Consider the following 23,883-nt stretch of genomic DNA (forward strand, 5'->3'; position numbering starts at 1 on the left):
GAGATATGTGTGTGTCTGCGCTGTGCTCTGTTCGTGTGTGTGTGCGTGTGTGAGGGGGGTGATGGTGTGTGTGAAAGAGTGGGCTATTTGTGAGCATGTTTATGCACCTTTGAGCCTGAATCTATACATGTTTGAGTGACAGGCAGCCACAAAGCACATTCGTGTCTGAATGCATAATATGCTTGTTGTGTGACAGTCCACACAAGTGAACAAAAATGTCACACAGTGAGATTCAGTCTGTCATCCACGGGCTATCCCAGCTCTGCGCCAATAGGGGGCAGCACGTCTTGATCAATGCGAGGTGCTAGGTTTGCAAAGTGCAATGTGAGCTGAGAGGAAGGATGCCTCTCTGTTTCAGCCACACAGTCAGTCAGTCAGTCAGCCAGCCAGCCACATATCTGAGGCTTCTCGCCCAGTGAACTCCAGAGGAAGAATGTGTTGCTAATTTAAAGCACGCTCTCTGTCTGCCTGCTGGTTGTCAGAGCACTATGGAGGGTGAGGCTGGAATTACATTTTATGACCGGGTCTCCTTTTCTCAAGTGTCACATCTCTGTTTATTAAAGGTGACTTAAACAAAGCAAGCGATCGTTGCTGATGCATGTTAAATTAGTTTGTTTTGGAGCTGAGTCTGGGAGGCAGGGAAAAAAAATAGATCTTAACTTGTGGGAGCACACACGGTTAAGCAAGGTGTATTAAAGTTATTAGACAAAGACATGTTCAACTGGGCGGTTGACAATAGCTTCTTTTCTTGCTTTACGGGGCGTCACTCTGCTGCTTTGAAGAGTGTGGAGAAGAGAGGAAAAAAAGGATGGGTTGGGGTAACCTGTAAAGAACACTAGCGCACACACACACACACACATACATGTATAGACGCACACACACAAAACACAGAGGGTCTCTGGGGAGTGGGGGAACATGGAGGCGAGGGCTCAACCTCTTTAATTGCTCTCCTCATTAAGAAACTGGTTGCTAGGCGATCCACACCTATCGTGTCATAAACGTGAAACACACAAACAGAACGTCAGCGAACATAATGACTTTGGTGCTCCGGGCAGGACTTTAATTATTTGATTTTGTTCTCCAGTAGAGGAGTCATTAATAAAGACAAAAACAAATAGATTAGCTTTTCCCCCACTAGGACTGGAGAGCACTGAGATATATTAATTGTCTAGTCTTTTTTTTTTTTTTTTTTTCAATTTTTTTATTAGTCGTTGTTGTATTAAACATTACATTTGCTTTTGGTGATAGAACCATTAATGCCCATTAATGTGTAGAGAAGCTTGTTTTAGTCAGTGGTGTATATAAACTGTTTGCCCAGCCATAATTGGCTCTTGAAATCTGAAGATAAGCAATTTGCACAATTGGCCCAAGTCAGTCCTCTCTGGGTTTTTTTTTTTCTTTCTTACAATCTTTCAGCTGTGTGTGCTCCCATCTGCGCATAGAGGCCACGAGGGTCACAAGGTTATGTTTAGTGCATTTTACTTTTTGGATTTCCCATGGTTTGGTGGTCCTTCTTTTCTCTCTCTTTTGGCTGAGCAGGCAATCAGTCTATCATATGGAATCAGTTGGAGGAAAAACAGTAAGTTCTGTTTTTCTCATACGCCACCCCCCCACCCTTCGTGCTCCACACACACACACACACACACACACACACACACACACACACACACACACACACACACACCATCAACCCACCCATCCACCCCCCCTTCTTCCCTTTTCTCTTTCTCCTTCCTCCCCCTGTTTCAGCTCTCTCTCTCACACACACACACAGCTAAATCTGCAGAGCCCAATGACAGGAAATTGACCTCACAGCCAAATTCTTAAGCAATTTGATCATGTTTCACATAGGCTTTTAGGACAAATGTAGGTGCATTAGGAGACTGGAAGTAGTATAACATTTTTAAATCATGAATTTGTCTGAGTATCATCATCATCCTCATTGGTGATTTCGAAATGATGAATACACTTAGTAATGCATGCTATTTCCAGTGGAGAAATAACAGTAGGTATGAGCGAGGAGGCAAAAAAGCAACTCAAAAAGTAAAAAAAAAAGTGAAAGTGATGGAGGAACAAAAGGTTCTAAAGGAACTAGAAGCAGCTACAGTAGGTGTGTGTTTCTAAAAAAAAAAAAAAAAAAAGTGTAAAAAAAAAAGGATGTCTGGATAGAAACTAAAAGAAAAAAGGAGCGTAGCAAATTATAAGATGTAAAAATGTGCCTACCATTCTCCAGATAAGGAGGCGTACCTTCTGAAGGGTCGAGTCTGCGAGCCCTTCGCCCATGCTTGGAATTGTTGTGTACGAACATGTTGTCAGAGACAGCCAGGACATGGCCGTCCACATTGACGGTCGTCGATACGACAACCTGCAACAGGAGTAAAGGTGAAACATGAAATTTAGCATAGTTGTGAAAAGCATAGTCAGGTGAGAATTGTTCTGGAGCACAGAGGATACACGAGCGCTTTAGAAACTCTGTCGAGTCCAGGTGCATGCATCCCATGTGCGTGCTATTGATTACTATTGTCAAACCTCTTGAAGCAGTCGTTCTCCTTGGACGTATCACGTTACAGTTTCCCGTGCTTCTCAGCCATTTTGTTTTTGTTTTTTAGTGTCTTGCATTTGTGTACAGCTAATTGCCTTTTCAATCACTAAAATACCATTTCCGTTTACCCACTCTACCAACTGTCATCATAGCCCCAGTCCAGAATTATTGATCAGCTTGTCCATCTATTTGAGGATGGAAGGCCTCCCTTTTAAAATATTACTGGAGTCATTACCAACTGAACCGTACTCCATCCCATCACTCAACAAACATTTTACTAGGATCAGATTCCAAGCCACACTCCATATTTCATAATGCTTATTTTTGTTGTTGTTTTTTGGCTACCACATCTCCAAACAGTGAGCTGCGTGTGAATGGCCAAAGTGTTTCTGAGCCGGAAACAGAGAGCCCCTCTCAGGTTTGCTTCGCCGGTAAGTGACCTCGGTGTAGCAGTGGAATTTAGGGGGGTAGTTTTTTTTTTTTTCTTCTTTTTTTTGGGTTGGTTTGGGAAGGGTGGGGGGGATGGGGGGTGTAGGTAGGGGGGAGAGATGGGGAAGTGAAAGAGCTCCATTCTTGTGAGCAGGTTCAGAGCTGGGCCAAGCTGAGGATGATGGATTGGGCCCTCTCTGGCCTCCAGCTGGTTTTTGGGGGTAATAAGTGGAGTGGAAGGCATGCAGCATACACAACTTTGGCCAGAGAAACACCTATGCTGGAGCATCTGGGAAATATATTTGGGGGAAAAATGACATACTAACTGTTGGACTGAAGACAAGGGATGATCATCAGCAAATCCAAAAAACATAATAAAATAATAATAATCCCAGCTTCTTGTTGTTTTAGACTTAACGTGAACATTTTAATTTCACAAGAAAAGATGCTGCAACTTAGTTCTTGCATTCCTTTTGACACATAGGAGTGAGAGGTGAAAGCCCCTGGTGGCTGTCATGCATCAGTCCACATTCACCCTGAGGGAAGATTTGAAGAGGCAGGGGAGGTCTGATGGTGGTGACATCAGGAGGGGACACCCTGTCTTGTCTGTTTCATGTCTGGGCTTCCTCCTGGAGGATGCTGGCTTGTGTGTCTATCACAGAACAGTGCTGTCAGCGACGGACGCCCTCCTGTAGTTTGTCGTTATCCTGATAGGACAAATCACACTAAACTCTCACTCGCTCACCTTGACCTAGTGGGCTGCTTGTGGTGAAAATGTCTGAGTAGGATGGATGGATGGTTGGATAAATGGATCAGTTGGGGTTGGGAGGGTGCGTTGGTGGGTGGGGGGGGTCAATAATTTCAAGGCTCAACTTCTTGACACATTAGAAGCGAGAGGGTTAAGGAAGCAGTAAAAGTGCTCAACGGTCATGTCATTTTAATGTAAATCGCAGCATTTTGTCAGCCCACAGTAATGATGGTTTTCAGATGGTTTTCACTGGCTACATAAAGAATCGCATATGTGTGACTTTAAGTGTATGCATATGTGGGTAAGAATGAGAGAGGGATATAAAGAAAGCAAATATATGCGCTCCTAGCGTGTGTGTGCATGCATCCATATGTGCATGTGTGTGTGTGCTTGCGCATATGTGTGTATAAGAAGGTATGCGTTTCCGCTGCCAGACAGATTCTGAGTTAACACTGTTGTTACATGTGGTCGGATCGTCCTCCCCTCTGCGCTGAGGCTCAGAAAGCTGTCAGGAACACAATTGATGGCACTCTTAAATCCTATATCCTTATTTGTGTCAGGTGGTACTCCCTAATAAATATTCTGTCCAGAGCGCACAGGACACAAAATCCCCCGCTCTCTTTTTTTCCCCGGTTTTTGCCTCCTTCAGTGCCAATAATAGAATTGTATACATATGTGGACGTGCGTTGAGATGAGTTAGTGTAGTGCAGTTGTGCATCTGAGCACCTGTGTGTGTGTGTGAGTGTGTGTCTGCACAAAGAGAGATGGACAGAAATAGACAGAGCACATTTGAAAGGGATTTCAGTTACCTGGAATCTGCGCATGTCTCGTGGGTTCCCTGCATTCTTCAGACAGTTCTGATTGCACTTGAGAAAGAACTTTAGGAAGAATCTGAAAGAGAGCACAGGAAAAAAAAGAAGGCGGAAAAAACTATTAATTATGGATCGAATATTTAAATAAGATCTCTCAAACACTCCCACGTCTGATCCATTCATCCGGCGAGTCAGAAACAAACGTGACACTACACTATTTCAGCATGGGAAGTCACCGTGTTTAATATTCCCTCAAAATCAGGAGCATCAGTCTCTTTGTCATCTCATCCCCTCACCTGAGTTCATGGGTCTTTCCCAACACCCATCTGCCACTAACATACAGGAAGTCACTTGATATTCCACCCACCTCTTTAATCCCAGGACACCCCCTGTGCAATTAAAGTTCTCCTGTTCAATAGGGAAGCAAATGAGGCCCACCTGTGACCAGGTCTTGTTTGAAGAGCATCAGGGATAAAGGACCTAACAAGGTGAGAGCGCGCCACAAAACTTATAGTCCTGTCAGGCAATTAGGCGGACACTCCTGGGACCACCGTATGCCACACACACACAGACACGCACGCATAACGCATACACACACCCATGCACTTGTGGGTGGGTGAGGCAATTATGCCACAAATTACAACCTGGCTAATCGTCTCTGAACAAATGTCACGTCTGAGTGAGATCTGGGCTTGGTTAGTTTGTAAGCTGCCTTCCTCTGACGCTTTGCTCTCGGGTCTCCTGAATTTATAGATGCAACCTCGTATTGCGGGCCATACATAGGACGTGGCCTCATGCACATGGAACAATTAAAGAGAGGGAGATGAACAGCTAGGCCCAAAAAGAACAACACTGTCTCAGATGTAGCCTATTGTGTAAAAATCTTACACAACCACGCAGAATAAACAATGAAATTGACTTGTTGTTTCTGCAAATTCTCCCCACAGAATCATGACTGATTGTGCCTTTGCTTTCTCCAATTCATTATAAATACCATGCCGTGATATTTATTTTTCATCACATTGCACTAGCATTACTATATGCAATACTGTGGTTTCCATTGTAATACTAACTTGGCTCGCTGAATCACAGCAGCTCATTGGATTACCATAGATTGCACCATAGATTGCATGGCCATTTCATTCAGCTAAATACAGTGGCTTGTGTGGCCTGTGAGGACGCTTTCACAACACTTAAGACTTCTCGTTCGCCCAGTGGGATCCTGGCCAGGCCATAAATCAGAGTCTGAAATGACCCCTCTAACCCTGGCCACATTAACACATGCACTGGTCATTTAGAAGTGTTCTTCGATAGACTCCTATACCTTGTGCTTCACTGAGGGCCCAGGAGGGAGAGGAGAGGTGAGAAAATATTTTCACTCCACATCCAAGTAGCTTTGGCTTGGACATCAATAAAAGGCGTTTTAACCCATGCCAGAATGCTGATTGCCTGTCGGTGTGTGGTGAGGCCATAAAAAACCTGACTTGTCATTAGTGCATTTCGCTTGATTGTGTTCACTGTGTTTTCGGGTTGCATCTGTTGGCTGATCATCAAAATGACCATTATGTACTCTAATTCCCTGACCCTGTTTTTATTTCCCCAAAGAGTCATAATGTAGAGCAGCAGACATCTGCGGAAAGCAGACCTGAAATACGACTTTTATTTGTCTGTCGCCTCTCATACAGATTGGGTAAGGCCAGTGCATGTGTTTGTGCGTGTTTGCGCACATGGGTGCGTGCGTGCACATCTACACATGCACATGTAAGCGTGTGTTTGAGCCCGTGCATGCACATGCATCACCCGTTGGTAGACAATTTATGTCAGAGAAAGAGATAGAATACATTTCCCAGGCAATACATTGACTTCATAAAAGAAACACATTACTTTCAGAGTTAGTCTCCTCTCCTCTCTTGGATTCCCGGATGCTGTTACATGCTCTTTCTACTACAGCGAGAGCAAAAGTTAAGAAACAATAAACACAACAAACTGAGTGCCCACGCTATCATAAAGTAGCTCCTTTATGTTTACTGTTATGAAGGCAATTAAGCACAATTTCTCTGCTAAAAAGATAAGCTTAATTTTCATAGTCCACAGCAGTGGCAGTGCTATAGCATCCATTACATTTGAGTTGGTTAAGATTCTCCATGAGCACAGTGCAAATTGGTCCTTGGTGAAAAGGAGAGCAATTAAGACAAGGCCCCTCTCTCTCTGTTTTACTTCTTAAATATCTACAGAAGTTTGTGCTGGTGTTTTGGCACGCACGGAGACAAAAGGAGGTTGTTTAATTGTTTTTTAATGGGATATCAAGTCGTCGCTGCCATTAGATGTTGGCAATGGAGGGCAAAGGGGGATAGAGAGAAAGAATGAACTGCAATTAGGTTTGATTAAAGCTATCCTTCTCAATAATCAGCTGTTCTGACAGGACAGGGGGACCCTGGTGGCCGCTGAGATGGAGGAAGGTGTTGAGTGATATTAAGGCCAATGAAGGGGATATTAACATGGCTAATTAAAGCTCTTCCAAAGCCGGGAGAGGAGGCTCTCAGTGGACCGCACTGGATGAAATAATCGGCCAAGGCAGCTATCAGTTGGAGGAGAGAGAGAAAGGGAGTGCGGGAAGGGGTGGGGTGTAGTCCATCTGAGGGAAGGGGGGGTGGGGGGTGGGGGGGTAGAGGGAGGGATAGTGGGAGGCGTAAAGGAAAACTATGAAGTGTGAAGAAAGACAAAGAGGAAGACATCGACAGGCATATAGAGAAAGACTTCCAGGGCAGCCAAGGAAGCTCATTTTGACATCAACTCTTTCTGTCTGCATGCCCGAAGTCTGCCAGTATAACTAAGACCTGACATCAGCTTTTATCCTCGACAGCTAGTCATACAGGTCCACAAATCAACGTTAAAACAATCCTGCTCATGCCTTGGTCTAAGGCAATTAATACGATTCTCCTGTAGTACCTCCATGCTCGCCCACTGCCGAAGCTACTAATCATGCCATAATGATTTCTCTCCCTCTGGTCAAAGGGGAAATAGATTGTCTCTTTAGTAATGCAGCAGGCTCTGCGCCTTCCACTCCCTGGCTTCACAGACCCGGTAATTGAGGAGAAAAAGGCCGACTTTGGCACTTTGACTGATTTGAGGGCTGCTAGACCCTCTTATCTTTACTCTGATCATTTTAGGCTGACACTCAAAGGAAGACCCATCGCCCTAATTCTAGCTCACCCTCTCCCATCATCAAACAGAGGGGGAATAGAAAAAAAAGAAGAGAGAGAGGGAAAAAAACAAACAGTCGAGGTGAGGAAGGCCTTCTCTCATTTAAATGGCCAACTTAATTGCCGGGTTGATGTCACTCATGCATAAATGTCCATCCCTTTGATTTGAGTGAAGAGGGCAAATAAGGATAATGTTGTATTATTAAGAAGGCTCCGCCGACAGTGGAGGCAAGCTCTCCTGTCAATTTCATTCATTTTTTTATCCATTCATTTTCAGTTTTTTATTATTTTTAATGACTTGTAAAAAAAAATTAAAAGTTAAGTCTGTGCTATCTGAAATTACTTTCACATGCTGGTTTCTTAAATTACATCCACGAGAGTACTGTTCTTCCCCTTAATAGCACACCTTGTTCTTATTGTACAAAAGAGCTTCCCTACATTTGTTTAGGCCGTTACACAATACACTGACAGATGGCCACAGTATCTGTAAGAGTCAGGTATTGACAACTCTAAGCTCCTGATTGGTGCCCCGGCACTAATGACTAGCATGCAGTGTCCACAGCCGGCAGCCATGACAGTGAGGTCATCCGTTGCAGGGCGGTGAGTATCGATCACCACCCAGCTCCAGCCCATCAGGCCCCAGCTGCCTCCCAGACTCAATGGGCCCCTGTTACAAGAGCCCTGTAAGAAACGGCTCCCAACACCAGACTACAATCTGCTGACACCAGATCTCTACGCTGAGATAGTAGTACACGGGTCAATAGCGTATCGGATTTCCAAAACGCCAGGGTCTTAATGTCAAGCCTCCTGCCTTCCCTACCTACTGCTCCAGTTATTAGGCAGTCCACTGAACTGCATTCAGATCCCTGTTGTGACAAGGCGGAGCAGGTAAAACGAGAAATAGAGACACTTATAGATCTTAATCTTCCCGAACACTTATTTATGCAACTGAGTGGGCTTGGATATATATGCCAGTTAAGTCCCTGGGAGGCCGAGCAGAGCTGCGTGGCCATTTCTGTCGTATTCTGGTTCGCCGCTGTCTTCTCTCGTCAAGCAGAGCTGTTTTTCTCGCCTTAGCTGAAGTAAACCACAGCACATTAACAATATTTGCTCTACCCCTGTACAAGCGCCAAGGGACCAGACCCACAGATCCTATCACTTCTTTATCAGGGAACAAGTGCCTCACTATCCAACCTTATTGGGTTTGGGAGATTAACCCCTTCCACTCACAGACTTCTGCCTATTTCCTCCGAGAGCAGCAAGGCAGATGTCGCTGTGATTATTATTGTTCGACATCAAATATCCCAACTACATGTCTCTGAGAATTTATTGAGTATTTCCAAGGCCTATACTTTGTTTTTTATTTTTATTTTTTATTTTTGCTATTGTCAGTTCATTTTCTTGTTTCATATTTCATATTTTTTTGTTAGTGGTGTATGTGTGTGTTGCATGGGTGTCACAAATAATTCATGTGCTTCCTCTGCACCCTAAGATGTAGCCGTGTCCCTCCATTCATCCCTCTTTACCCTCTCCTCCACCATCCCCCTTTCTCTCTAATGGGCAGAGTGGCATTGACATTATTTCACTTGAGGATCCCTCACTCTGTCAATCCCTCTTCATTTACTCCATGGCTACAGGACTCATTATGGTATCTCTTCCTCCTTCTCTCTCTCTCTCATACTCTCACTCATTCTCCTCACCTCCTGTCTCGCTCTCTCCCCCTCTCTCTCTCTCTCTCTCTCTCTCTCTCTCTCTCTCCCTCTCTCTCTGGACACTGTTAGTTTCTTACTTAAGAGAATCGCTCGTCTTCACAAATGGTTTCACGTCAAACCCACTCCTAGCTAGCCCCCACTGATTCCCTTCAGGCTTTGGCACAGGTTTACTGTAACAGATTAGACGAAGACTCCGAGCTCCTGCTAACTATCCATCACTTGCTAACAGTGGACTAAGGCTGTGTGCTTTATGCAGCTTTTAGCTCCAGCCCGCCACATACTGCATGTTTAGCCCCGAGCTTTCTCTCTGCCTCTCCCATCCCCTCACATCCAGATACTGCTGAGGCTGTGTACTGTTGCACGCTGTTCTTTGTTTTACTCTGAATACGGCTTTTCTTTACCAGGACTTTGAACACAATATAATAAGACACAAAACATAAATAATTCTGCGTTGTTTTGTCTTGCGCAGCCCTGTTGTAGTAAAAAAAAAAGAAAAACGAATCAAACACGGGTTGCTGCTACAGAGCCAACATCATCTACATCCAAACTGGAGTTCATAAATATTATTAAATCATCACCGGCACCATAAAACCCGCGTGATGATGATTGCTGATAATGACTGTGACAGTCTCAGCGATGTCAATCATGAGGTTGCTGACATTACAAAAATAATCACGTACATCAACAATACAGTTCCCAGGAATATTTACTCTGCTCACCAGCTGGACGGCAGAGAAGCATCTCCAGGTTATTTTTGCGCAGGAGGAGAAATATGGTGCTTTGATTACTGGTCAGCAATGGAGCTCGGGGCCTTGAGGAAATACCAGTCAGCACCTCCCTGCACTAGTGAGATGGAAGATAAGCACATGTTGGAGTAACTGGCCTGGGTGAATAGTAGTATTTAGGGTGTTGGACGTGGGGTTCTGAAAGGCCCCAGAGCCAGTCTACAATGAGAGCCATACAGCGCCGTCTCACTCCCGTGGCACCTTGGAGTGATCAGACCCAGGCAAGACGCAGAGGAACGCAGCTGTACAGGGAAGGCCAGCAGGGTGGCTCTGACCGTTTACAGACTGCCATGCTGGATCCAGCGGGCCAGCGGGGGCTTATTTACATGTGCGTGTGCACACAAGTGTGTGTGTGTGTGGTACATGTAGGTCGGCAAGTCAGTGGTTTTGCTGTCTGTCCATGCATGCTCAAACGTATGCGAGTGTATTTCTACATCATATTATTACTAATGTATAATACATACATCTAAAGTGGCTGTCAGGACTGGTCAGTCATCATAAAACATGAGGCAGCCACTCTGACATGGCCGCCACATTAACGTGTTCTCAGAAGAGGAAGAAAAAAAAACACCCACTGTGGACTGTCATGTAGGCAGGAGGGATAGAGACAGAAAGACAGAGAGCGGGTCGGTGCTTAAAGCTAACAGGTAACCTTTCTGTGCACCTAGGACAAAGGCAGGGGGAAAAAGAAAATGTCAAATTAAGAGAGGCCAGGCAGAGAGACGTGGCTGCCATATTTGTGTGAAAGCCCAGTGCTGTTGGCAGCAGAGATGGCTGCTTTCTGATTCATCTGGGGCCGTATGGCAAAGCTTTGTCAGTCTGTGCGAGGTATAAATAATTCAGGGTGAGAGATGGCAATTACAGGGCCCTGCACAACCAAAATGAATATTTTATAAGGACTAAAACTGCCCTGGAATGAATCACACACATGGAGTCACACACACATACACACTCACACGCACATGCACACACAAGCATAAGTGAATGTGTGCACACACATAAGCACACGTGCACCCAAACACACACACAAAGGTAGCACATATGAACCTTTAGCACTGCTGTTGTATTGTTGACAATATAACTATTATATTATATAAACCCCTGCATGTGGGTTAATAATTTTTAATATGCTTGCATGTGTGATTCCTCACAATATTTGGTTAAAGGTGAGGGAGCGCGGTAGACTCCTTCTGCTTTGTTATTCTGTGGTAGAGAAAAAAAGAAAGCGTTTGGATCCACAAACAAATATACCTGCATCAGATGGTAATAAACTATTGAGTAGACGATATGAACTACATCAGCAGAAAATAAAAATAAGTGTTGTCAATATATAGTTAAGATCTACACAAAAAGTAGTCTCCAGAGACTTCAGAGCCCTTACTTTTGACCCTGTAAATATGGTCTTTGTGTGTGAGCAAGGGGTAAGAGGAGGGGGGGGCAAAATGCTAATGGGAAAAGATTAAACCCAAAAGCCGCCTGGAGCATTTACCTCTAAAGGGTTTTGTCTGTCAGGTTTCCTGCAAAACTCTGTCTTTATAATTCTGAGACAAAAAATAACATTGTTCCCTAGTCCTGAGGAGCGCTGTAGCTTGGTTGAATGGCCATTGTGTGGGCCTAGCTAATGATACCTTAGCTTTTGTGAGAGGGAGGCCAGGTAGGTCTGTGACATCAGCGCCACACAAGTGCTTCTCTGTCCGGATGTTTAGGGAAGGATTTCGTCCATGGTGGGAAACGGGTATAGAGAATAAACAGGTCCTGTTTTTTTTTTTTTTTCTACTAGCTTTTTGAACCTCTCTACCTGAGGCAGGGGTATCCTGAGAAAAAAAAAGCATTCAAAATTGCTGTCTTATTTTAAATCAATATCACTGCTTTTAACTAATTATGAGAACATAACATAGATATATATCAGTTTCTGAAAGAACTGCTTCAGCAGACACTGATGTAATTCCAGGAGAATCTTTTTTTTTTCTTCCTCCCTTTTTTTTTTATTTCAGCGGGAGTGTAGGCGTTTTATTTGTCAGTCCAAAGGGAAGATGGCAACCCTCTGAGGGAGGAGAAGACCCCAAGCATGAAGACACAGATCGCATGTGTTGGAAAAAGTGACAGCAAGGCAAATGCTAAGAGAAAGCTGCTTCCTTACCGAAGTGCACACTGTTAGCGATATAGCTAGCTGTTGTGAAGGCAGCTGACAAACCCATAGCGTGGCATGTCTCGCCCCGTTTGTGAGTTTTCAAAGAGTGTGATTTGCAAATAACATGAGTCTCTGGGCATAGACTGGGCATGTAAGTACGGTGAATAAAGCCCCCCTGCTCTGCTGAGGGAAACCCTTACTTGTCAGCTCAGTTCTTTGTCAGGAACCTGACAGATAAATAGACAGTGTTTTGCCGCTCACTCCTCCTGCCTTATGTACACAGAGGCGTGTGTCTGCTTCCACATACAGGTTGACTTGCTTTAGGGGAGGAATTTGTTGAAAGACACCCCACCGCTTCTCAGGGCAATGACTGAAAATATTGTGGGCCACTTCAGACAGCCTCAAACAACAAACAATGGGGGTTGATGTGTAACCAGATAAAACACAGATCGAATAGCTGGGTCTAAGCACCACTACAGGGCTTATTTTTCATGCAAATTACTACTAATGAGCTTCCTGAAATCTGACTAATTATATCAAAGTGATTTCTTTAATTAGTTTGTAATAATTCCTCGCATAAACATCATAGTAAACAGATTAAGCTATATAAAAATATCAATTTGTCACACTTTATATGAGATGCTGTGCAGTTGACGCTAATCTTGCTTCTCCAAAATGCCACAGCAAACATTTATTAAAGAATTAAATATGTGCTTAGAGAATGTTTAGAAACACTAAGGATGCATACAGTGTCTTTTGCATATCTGTCACGGCCCCTCCACAATGATGGCACTAACATATAAGGTAGAGCACCCTGAGAAAACATAATGAAGTGAGTGTAATGACTTACACATATGTAATTGGTGAGAGGGAGTTGAGTTAATAATTCAATATTATAATATAAAATACAATAAAAAAATTCTATAATTAAAAGTCATAAATTAGTGTATGACTACCTAACTGAGAAAGAGCTAATGTTATTGTAATCCAACATCAGAGATAACACCTCTGAGTGACTGGAAATGCTGCACGTCAAAGCCAAACACCTATTTGAAAAATAACAGACAACTTCAGAAAAAGATAAGACATTGCATTTATCTACCACTTTGCACCTCTTGTTAATCCAACAACATTCCTTAAACCCCTAAAGAGTAAAAATATCTAATATACTACCAGTCACAGGAGAACTCATACGACTACCGATCTTTCTGATACCCTCAATCTGCACTGAGATGGATTAAACATTCAATTTGTTACTCGCCAGACTACCACCTAGGTTCACCACTTACCATACAAATGGAAAACACGCTAGTAATCTATTAGCCTGCCTGGCCTGACACTGTATTATGTTGTATTTGTATTATATTTACTTCAGGGAAATTACGATTCAAGTCATATTTATCTTCATGTGGAAATGTGTGTCTAAATGGAAATCACCTATAGTGTGAGGGTGGATGCAGAGCAATACTAATGTGATCCATGAACCGTGCGATTTAGTCACCCTCTGTGGATGCACTATGGGCTGATTCTACATATCAAACATGCTCTCCCCCTGTTAAAGCCCATACCCAGAGCCCCCGATGCTGTTTGATAATTATTACGCTTACATTACAACACAAGACCTTGCCTGTGGAGCTGGAAGAGCCGCCCCCTTCCCCATAAACACACACATACACGCACGCACACGCATGCACGCCCTTTGTCATATACAGTAGTAAACAGCTTCCCAGTAAGCTGTTTGCACTTCACTGCCCGCTCTAGGAAATAAAAACAAAGAGCAAATTGGGGGTTTTGCGTCTCAGTGAATAAATAAGGTTGTTTTACTCACAGAATCCATTACCTTTTAAAACATGTGCCTAATGCGTTGAGCCTTTTCATTTTACAAACAAAGCCTAAATTAGGAATTAAATACACTCGTATTTAGATAACGGCATTAGCTTTATGACATCAATGTGAAAAAGTTGGACGCCATCCATATCATTCCCATGCTTCCATTGTTACGTTAAATTGCAATATTAATCCTGGCTCAAACCAAGGTACTGTAGCTTTTATGCAGTACACTTGAATTATGCTATTGAAGTAATTGATAGTGATTCAGTCATTGAAGGTACTAATCCCATGATTCAGTTCATCTCTCTCAGTGCCATTTACCTCCAGATGTTTAGAGTTTGGGGTAATCAATAAAGAGGGAATAAAGATTGGCATTCACAATACTCCCCTTGACAAGCTCCAGCCGAATGTTTGTCAAGCAAATTAAACACACTTAGACTTTTCACCTGCTCCTACAACGACACCACATATGGCCGTGAAGTTAAAAATAAGAAACTGTGCATACATTACCATGCATAATGCACAACTCCCTCCATTTAATATGCAAATTTTGTAAAATATTACTGAATACCTTCTGTTCGGAATGAATAAATTTGAATTGCAATTAGAATAATCTTGTATAATTAATGAAAACTGTCAATTTTGGTTCCGAAGTAATTTGATTAGCATGTTGATAGGACACTTATCAAGTTCAGTAAACTGTTAGATTAAGAAGATGAAAAAAATGATTCTAAGGATATTTTTCTCAACGGCTCTGACATTTTCCCTTGGCATTGTAAACAAAGACAGTAGCTGGCAAACTTCCTGAATCGAGGGGCGAGAAAGGGAGGGTGGAGAAACAGAAAAAGAGAAATGGAGACGAGGACAGAGATAGAGAGCCTCTTGAGATAATCTGTGAATCTCAGTCCACAGATGAAAAGGAGTCTATCGTCAAGGCTCCTGAGTGAGCTACTCATCTCTGCCCTCTGCTCTCCAGCTAAGCCCAAGTTTATGGGATTTATCTTGTGAACCATTTGTAGTTTTCACATCACATGATGAGTTAAAAACAGCACACAGCTTTTCTAAATGTTCCGAGGCTATAAATGTAGAGTTCTCAGCTAAAATCCACAGACAACTGATCCCAGTCTGCAATTCATCTGAGAATAGCTATCTATTAGCGATCAACAAATTGATGTATGCCATTGTTGTACTGTATAAAACAGAACCATCTGTACTGTCTACAGATGAACAGAGCTAGTGACCTCCTTTTCCCCTCTCTTTCTCTGCTCATTAGCTATCCTGAACCTCTTTCTCTCCTGCTTTCAGTTTTCAAACCCCCAAATGAGACCTAAATCGCTTGCAATACAGGTTAGCTTGAGGAAGGGGGGGGCAAACATCTGTCGCACTAGGTACCCGCACGCAGCTCGGGGTATCTCCTGCGAGGAACTTTGGGGATGTTTAATTCATAAACGCTGTCATCCATGTAAACCTCCTGATTTCATAATGACTAACTCTTGGTGGTTTAATTAATTTAATAATGCCTTTCAGAAGCCATAAATGAAAGGGTCTCTGAAGTGGTGCATTAATTAGCCAGCGCCGATGCTAGCCCTGTCAGACTGGTGGCTGTCAAAAGCGGCGCAAAGCGGAGGATGGGCACAGCTGACGTCCTGAGGTCAGAGGTCATGCCAATCACGCTCCTCACCACACTTAATGACTCATAATTTGTGTCTCGTATACACATGTATTGGGGTCAACCTGTGGTCATGTCCATAATTCTCTCCCCTTGCTAGACTACATGAAAATAACTGCTGGGGCGACAAGGTGGTTACATTCTCAGTAATAAGCTGTGGCACGGCCACATTATGTTGCTACTTGTATTTACATGGCGCCCACCCCCAGAACGTGCAATCCATCAGAGCTCTGCCTTTACCTTTTTATAAGGTTGATGTCGTTACTGTCGGCATCTTTTGCGTTAATTACAGTGTTATGGCTTACTCACGGACGAGGTTGTAACATAGAATAAATTCAAACTTCATTAAAAGTCTCAGCAGTTCAACGCATGAGCACACAAAATTATCACAGAACCAACCAGATTATATTCCAAACTAACTCCATGCATCTCATAAAGAGGTTGTTTTCCTTTTTCATATTTCATAAACATGAACCAGGGAGGTTTGTGTCTGTGCCTGTCCATTTATTACCATAAAAATCAGCTGACTGAAGTATCTCACTATCTGTGGAGGCAATTAACTGTTTTGAGAGAATGCGTAATACGGGACTTTGTAATGGTATCATTTGGAGTCAAGGCACAGATGCGCCGTGCGGAGCCATACTGTAATTAGAGAGAAACGCTGTACAGGTTTTCCACTAATTAGCAAATTATGCTGAAAATAGCATCAAGCTAATTAACAGTTATTATGGCATTTTTGAAAGTATGACTTTAATTAGCAAAGTCCTGACGCAGGCAATTTCAAACTCGTCTCCAAGAAGATGAGGTAAAAAAGGGAAAAAAAAGACATGGGGCATGATCAAGAAGATACCCAGATTATTATGATGCCGTCAAAAAACTAAAAGGGGAGAAAAAAAAACAGGAGGGGGAGAGGAGAGACGGAGAGGGTGAGAGAGGGAGGAAAGGGAGGAGGAGGAGGAGGAGGACCAGGGGGGGTTGTGTGTAGGGGTGGGGTGTGGGGGGGGTGAAGCTTTTGTGTGTTGTGTCTGAATCTCCATCCAAATGAGGGGACATGTGTGCTGTGCCACGTTGCCAAGAGGAGCCCTGAGCCGTGTGCCCAGTGTCAGGTGGCAGCGGCTCACCCCTCAGCTACCAGGCGAAGACGAGAGTGAGCTCAGCTGGTGCCCACAGCCACTCACTTATTCTACTCCGCTGCACATTAAAGGAGCCCTCGAGTGGAGCCAAGCAACGCCAGCCAGCCAACCTGACAACAACACTCCACCTCCTCCTCATTTCCAGCAGCTCCTCTTAGCACTTCCAGGGACCCACCTTGGACCTAATGATGGTCAGTGACGGCAGATAAACCTGAAGAATTCTGCATCCTCTCAGTTTTTTCTAAAAAAGAAAAAAATATCTCCTACGTCATTTTTGGGAGCGATTGGTGTTTGGACAAATGTTGTTCATTAACATCACAATTGTTGATGCGAGCGACTGTTTGGGAGGTGTTTAATGGAGAAAAACGTGTTTTTTAAAGGCACCTGTGCAGAACCGTTTGAAGGGGGGGAGGAAGCGTCACCAATAAAAGTGGGGAAAAGAGTAAAAGAGGAATGGAAGAGATGGAGGAAGAGAGGAAAGAAGGAGAGGGGTGGACTGAAGGGTCTTTGAAGGCCCAGTGTGTGAGAGAGAACAGAAGTGTGCCTAGCCCCAGGCAGCCTACGGCTCAGGCCCATTAGCTAGACTGACCTTGCCCGCGCCTTTGTCTTTGTGCTCTCCTCCCGCTGCTTCCCCTTCTCAAGCATTCCCTTTTTGTTGTCTCCGAGCGAGATTGGGAAGGGGGCCATATCTTTCAGCTTTCTAAACCTCCCAACCCCCCATCTACCACTCCAACACCCCCCCCCAACACATACACACACAACACCCACCCCCCCCACCCCTCCACGCCTTGCCTGGAGCTTGTGCCCCAGAGGGCTCAGTACAGTGACACCCCTAGCCGGTGGCCACCTCTGCCCCGACGAGAACTTGGCTGGAGTGGTCAGTGCCCCGGAGACCCCCAGAGAAAATGCAACATATCAGGGAGCCCAAATCATGGCGCTGTAGGCCTCGCATACGTGCACCCACTCTGGGCAGCCTGCCTCTTTATTGCCTGCCTCTCATTTGAGAGGATGGAGCCTGGCTGCCAAGTTTTGACACCGCCACATATGGCCTCCTCCATCAATCGGACTAATCAAGCATCAAGGGGAGGCAGGACCAGCTTAATTGCCAGCCAGATATAGCTGCTCTCACTTGACGTGCAACCTGAAATAGAAACAGGTCTGAGGAGACATGACAGAAGATAAATGAATACGGCCATTGTTCTAATAATTATATCAAAATACACTTCTTTACGCTTACTCTTCATCTACACTGCACAAATGGAGGCTAATGCAATAGATGGTCTTATTTCAACATGACAAATCAACACTATTGCAAATATTGCCTTAATATAGCATCATCTACTCATTAAAATGTGGATTATGTTCACATTTGTAATGTTTGGTACCTCAGGTTAGAGAAGTGTACAGTAAGTTGTAAGGGAGTTTTTTTTTTCCCATGCAGGCTGCAGTGCTCTGCTCTGCCAGAGTCCTTGAGGCGTTCTGTCTGCCTCTGCCTGCCTCTCTCAACTTCCTGTTTCCCTACACCCCCCACTGGGGTAGCAGCCACAGAATAACTTAGCACATGGAATGAGGAGGGGAGATCAACAGCAGTGATCCATTCATCTTGAGTTTCTCCTGTCACTCTCTCTTTCCGTTTGTAAACACTGAGGGTCTGTGGTCAGAATGGCCTTTTGTCCACTGTGTTTTTCTGCGTCCCTCTCTTATTCACTTCAAAGGTAACAAGTGACAGATGTCTGTCTTCTCCACGGTCTTAAACACTTAGGCTCCGCGATAGCATCTGGGCTGAATGTCAAACTGTGAATCTTCCCTAAGAATGTACTGTGGTTATGCCAAGCTCATTGTTATTAATGTCAGGGACACTGCCTACAGAAGTATTTAAGATACTCCCTGTAGTTCACAGCAGGGAGGGAGAGTGGGGGTGGGGGTGGGGGGCACGTATGTAAGAATGATGGACAATTTTTTAGAAAAAAAAATGATACAGAAATTGCAACAAAAGGACAAAGTGAATGGATGAATGGTTCGATTAGATGTATGACAATATTTCCTGGTGGGTGTGCGACTTCCCAAAGAATCTGACTCTGCATGAATCAATTAAGCCACAGGAGATGATAATAACAACAACAACAACAACGACAAGAAGAGGTAAATATATTTATATATATATAATATGGTAAAGCAGAAGTTTAGATGGATTAAAGAGTTCCTCTGAGTTGCAGGAATTAAACAAAAAAAAGTGGCAAAGGTGGTGGTGTTTTGAGCTTGTAATCACAGCACGGTGCTGTGTTTATTTAACTTCCTCATCTCCATCGCTGCCTGCTTTTGGTATTTACATGTTTAATTGAGAAGTGTGCTGCCGGTTTCTTCTGCCCATCTGCCGAGTCCCTTCCTCTTATCAGACTCATTCCTCAAACTGACAGCTCTCCCTTTCTGCATATCTCTCTTTCACTCCCGTGCCACTACACTGCTAACTCCTCTCTTTCTCTCTCTCTCCCTTTTCCGAGTCCCTCTTCAATCTGTCAAGGCCAAATATGAGTAATGACAATGCATTTTCCCTCAAATCAAACCAATAAGTAGAAACATGCACAGGCAGCCTCACAAGAAAATCTCACGCCGCCGTGGTGTGGTCCAGGTTTTTGTTTTTTTTTCTTCCTTTTTTTTTCTCCCCCACGTCTAAATCACAGCCTGTCAGACGCAACATGTGTGTCATTGTATCCCCATCAGCGTGTTTCATTGTACACACTACCACCTCTGAAGAGCTGCCTCTTATCAGTCGAGTGTCAGAGAGCCCCCAGCACCAGCACCTCCTCCCCGCTGCCTTTCTAAATGCTTTTCTATTAAGAGCAGTGTTGTGTCCCTCTGATAGCGGCAGCTTCTCCACTTCATCATTCATAATCCCAATGGGCATCAATGGACTCTATAGCCTCGCCATCCACACCAAAGGCTTTGTCATTCCGTGCAAATGAAAACAACCTAAATGAGAGGGAGAATCTGAGGAATTCACCAAAAGAGAGAGAAGGAAATAGCCCGATAGGCCGGAGCACTCCAGGCATGAATAGTCCACTCCACGGCAAAGCGGTGGTGATACCCTCACATGTTTGGAGTGGAACCTTGATCTGCTGTAATCCGTCCTAGACAGCATAAACATATGGAAGGTATTTGACGAGTGTAAAATGGTCCTACTTATGTGCTTTATCTTTTAACTGCTGTTGTATTTTAGACTTTAGCGAACTGCGCTATGACAGAGAAAAAACAACAAATTCCCTGATGTAGACAAGTGCTCTGCAAATCAAGGAATGAAAGCCATATGAGAAAACAAGGAGAAAAAATATCCACCACTCCACATTATAGCGACAGCGTAGGCTAACTTTCACCAGCTCAAAAAGTCTAAAATGATGTTCCCGCCCTTCCCAGCATGCAGAAGTCCCGCTGGGGGCCTCAATGTGATCAGCAGCATCCCCACCACGTCTCCTCATTATTGAGTAAATAGGTTTGGGCATGTCCTCAGTAAACAAAGCCAAGACTGACAGTTAAGGGAGTGAGGGGAGTGGGAGGCAGCCTCGTTCCCAATTAGAGTCGCCTCAGGCAAAACTTTAAAGAGGAGATCAATCCTACAGATCGCTAAACTGATCCTGTCACAGGCTGGGGATATTTAAACCGTGGTGCAGAGCAGAGCGGTGCAGGGCAGTTCTCAGTACAGTTTGACTGTGTGTGCTAATGACTTGGGGGTAGGCTCTCTCACCAGGACACACACCCCACAGCGAGGCGGCCGTGATTGACGGGTGAAATCGGACCTCAGCTGCAGTTCTCGGCACTGTAGGGGCCAGATGGGGAAATAGTGATTTGCGTTTTTTAGTATGCAGCTCCTGCACTTACGGATATTCCCTAATTGTCTCCCTTACTTACCTGCGAGGCTGTTTCCCATCACAGATGCAGAGTACATTTCAAATTAACCCAGGATGTTTTGATTTTTTTTTCTCACCCTACACCTTTGAAGCCGACTTATTAAAATGTGCCAGTGGGGCTCATCCCTGTCCATCTACACGAGGTAAAAAAAGTTAGTTCTCGCTAACGTTGAGACAAAAATAAAGGGACCAACATGAGGCGAATGAAGCCGGAGTGGAGGATTTGACACCTGGGTTTAATCGCGTCGTCAATCCGTGACATCCTGCTAAAGCAGCAGATACTGTATCTTTGACTACAAGTGAGTAGCTGGCACACTCCAACTCCCAGGCACACATGGGTAATGTGTAATGAGCTACCAAGCTCTCTGCAACTGCAGAGGAACCGAACATTTAAATGAGCGAATGATGCATTATGTATATCACTGAGGTTCCTGTGCAGGAATTAATCATGATCATAAAAGCCAACGACAAAACAACATACTCAGGCTATTGCTAAATTGTTGTGATCTAATGCAAAACAAATTCATTTTTCATGCCATTAAAGATAAAGAAAATCTTAAAAGGTTTGGTTTTGCTTGTCTGCGTCTCTTATTGAGAGTCATTCACTTTCAACTTTATTTGCGGATTATTGCAAATCCCCGGTACAAATCATATCATGAAATCATGTAGCTGGGACATTGGATGTGTTCTGCTAATGCTCAAGGAAGATCCCCTGAGGGAGCCGTTGAGTGGGGGAGAAAAGGAAAGAAGGAGAGAGGAAGGAGAGAGGCAGATAGAGGGAGAGAAAGCAAAAAGAGAGGAAGAGAGCGGGTTACAGGATAGGGAAAGGAGGGAAGGGCGGGAAAGAAAGACAGAGAGGAGGGGAGGGCGGCAGCAGTCAAGCTGCACTTTATCCTGACAGATCTCCTTTACACACTAATTTCCTTGTTAAAGAAGAGAAAATGGCACTCAATCCGGAGAAATCCTTTTCTCCTGGAGCAGGTCTGTCAGCTGAGGGATGAGTGGATACAAGCAGAGCTTTCCTCCTCAGGCTAGCTCCCCCTGGCACACAGCAGCTAGGCTACCGCTCACAGCAGAGCTCTCTATCTATAGCCATAATTAATACACCATCGGAATATAATGAACCATACCATGATACATGAATTTCTGTGGGTGCTGTCGACAGCAGTCGTTTTACAGCTTGCTGGAAATCAAATGTGAAGTGAATTGATTTTTTGATCATGTCATCTCCATCACAAATGGCAAACAAATCGTGTACAAACATTTCATGCTCAGTTGCTGTTTATAAACATTCCCCATGACAAAATGCTAAGCCCCCCCACCTCACTCCATTCACACACTTACTAGCAAAGACAACAAAATCCAACAAGGGCACCCTCTCTCGCTGCAACATATTTATCACTGAATTTGTAATTCACCAAAGTGTATTAGCTTGGATTTGAAAAGGGGAGAAAAGAAAAGCCTCTTTTATTTTAAGTCAGGGGTGTTAGCTTTTCAGTCTGGATGTTCTCATCTCCCAAGATTACTATTCGCGGGGTGTGTGTCAAGACTACTTTTCAGAAATCTCGGTAACAATTCAGATGCGATCGATAAGGAGTGACAGTTTATTCTAAGGCTTAGCACAGGCCAAGAAAAGAACGACTGAAGCATCAAGTTTAGAGGAATGAATCTGTTTTGTATTTGATTTTTCCATTAAATTTATCACCACTTTAACTCTGCTTTTTCCCTTCCTCTCCCCCTCACCCGTTCCCTCTCACTTTCTCCCTCACTCTGTCACTCACATCAACAACAAGGCTGTAAACGGCTGTCAATTTCTCATCTGTGATTTCCATGTCTTCACTTTCATCCATTTTTGATTGCTTCACACCCTATACCTATGATGCTTTTAGTGCTCATCGGTGACCTTGTGAGATGATGGGGAAAATTATAAAATAAATTTTCAGTGGCAGAGTGCTGCTGCCCTTTATAACACTTCATCATATCTGCAGTGGACGGAAAATAGTTGAGAAACATTTTCTTACACAACTGCCTGATGCTGGTTTGGCACAAAATCATATGGTAAATCTATTACCACTTTGTCAAGAGAAACCACTTGAGGTTTCCCACAGTGTAGCAGCAGGGAAAGTGGGAAATAGTAACCCTGAAACTACTGTCCGCTTTCTCTTATTAAAGTGTTTTCAAAATCTTCTCCCTTTTCGGATTTAAGGGTCATTGAGAAAGCCAATCAGAGGGACAGGCCAGTCAGAAAGCCAGCGGCGTGAACAGGACAGGAACCAGCTGATGAAATTCATCCATACTTCTCACTTATGATGACATGATTGATTTTCCCTCAGAGTGCTCAAATGTAGGATTGTCTTCCTACCCCCATCTCCTCCTCCATCCCGCCTCAATCTGCCCACCCACCCGCCAAGCCAACAGCTAATGGATAAAGCCTCTGTCTGTCTCAGGCATGGCGGAGAGTTGACGAGTGGAAGAACAACTGCAACGAATGAAGGGTGAAATCTGAGAGTGCAATTTTCCATCTGTCAATCTCCCTTCAAGAGAACAAGTTGACCACCAATCAGCAGAGTCGATTCGGGGCTGCCAGTTGATGGGAGCATTGTGAGTGACAGCGTCATGTCACTACATTAACACGGCAATGAAAGACATAAAAGGGAATTTTTTGAAGGGCCTGGCCAGTTATTCGATTTCTGGACGTGATTTGGGGGTGGGGCCACAGCTATACTTTTCTGCCTTAACAAATGAACAAACTGACAGGTTAATGCATAACATATCACTATATAATTCATGGTCCTGAATTTGGGAGACTCCTATCATCCACTAGGTGATTCAAAATACAACCAATTAAACTTTACTTAATTATTAAAGGTAGAAAGTGAGGGAGAAACATGCCTTAAAAACTCTTGCTTGCAGTCAATTACGATAAAACTTTAATGAGCCTGGATAGAGAGCCATAAAAACTGATAGCCCCTCCGTCATGAATTATA

At 44.0% G+C, this 23,883-nt stretch overlaps 1 protein-coding gene across 8 annotated transcripts in view; it reads right to left on the minus strand.

Annotated features, from left to right (window-relative positions):
- The window catches only part of LOC146973358 (transcription factor COE3), a 69,140-nt gene that overhangs the window by 24,184 nt on the left and 21,073 nt on the right, over positions 1-23,883 (minus strand). For 4 of the 8 annotated variants that reach the window (XM_085799847.1, XM_085799845.1, XM_085799842.1 and 1 more), the window contains exons 7-8: positions 4,529-4,610; positions 2,248-2,365 (exon numbers count right to left, since the gene is read on the minus strand). In XM_085799847.1, coding sequence (XP_085655973.1) covers positions 2,248-2,365; positions 4,529-4,610 — 200 coding nt within the window. Of the gene's footprint in view, positions 1-2,223; positions 2,366-4,528; positions 4,611-23,883 lie in introns of all 8 variants that reach the window. The other 4 variants (XM_085799844.1, XM_085799848.1, XM_085799843.1 and 1 more) reach the window with 1 other exon arrangement.

Source organism: Trachurus japonicus, chromosome 15 (genome assembly GCF_045865225.1).
Source record: "Trachurus japonicus isolate A0001 chromosome 15, Traja_1.0".
Classification (NCBI taxonomy): Eukaryota; Metazoa; Chordata; class Actinopteri; order Carangiformes; family Carangidae; genus Trachurus; species Trachurus japonicus.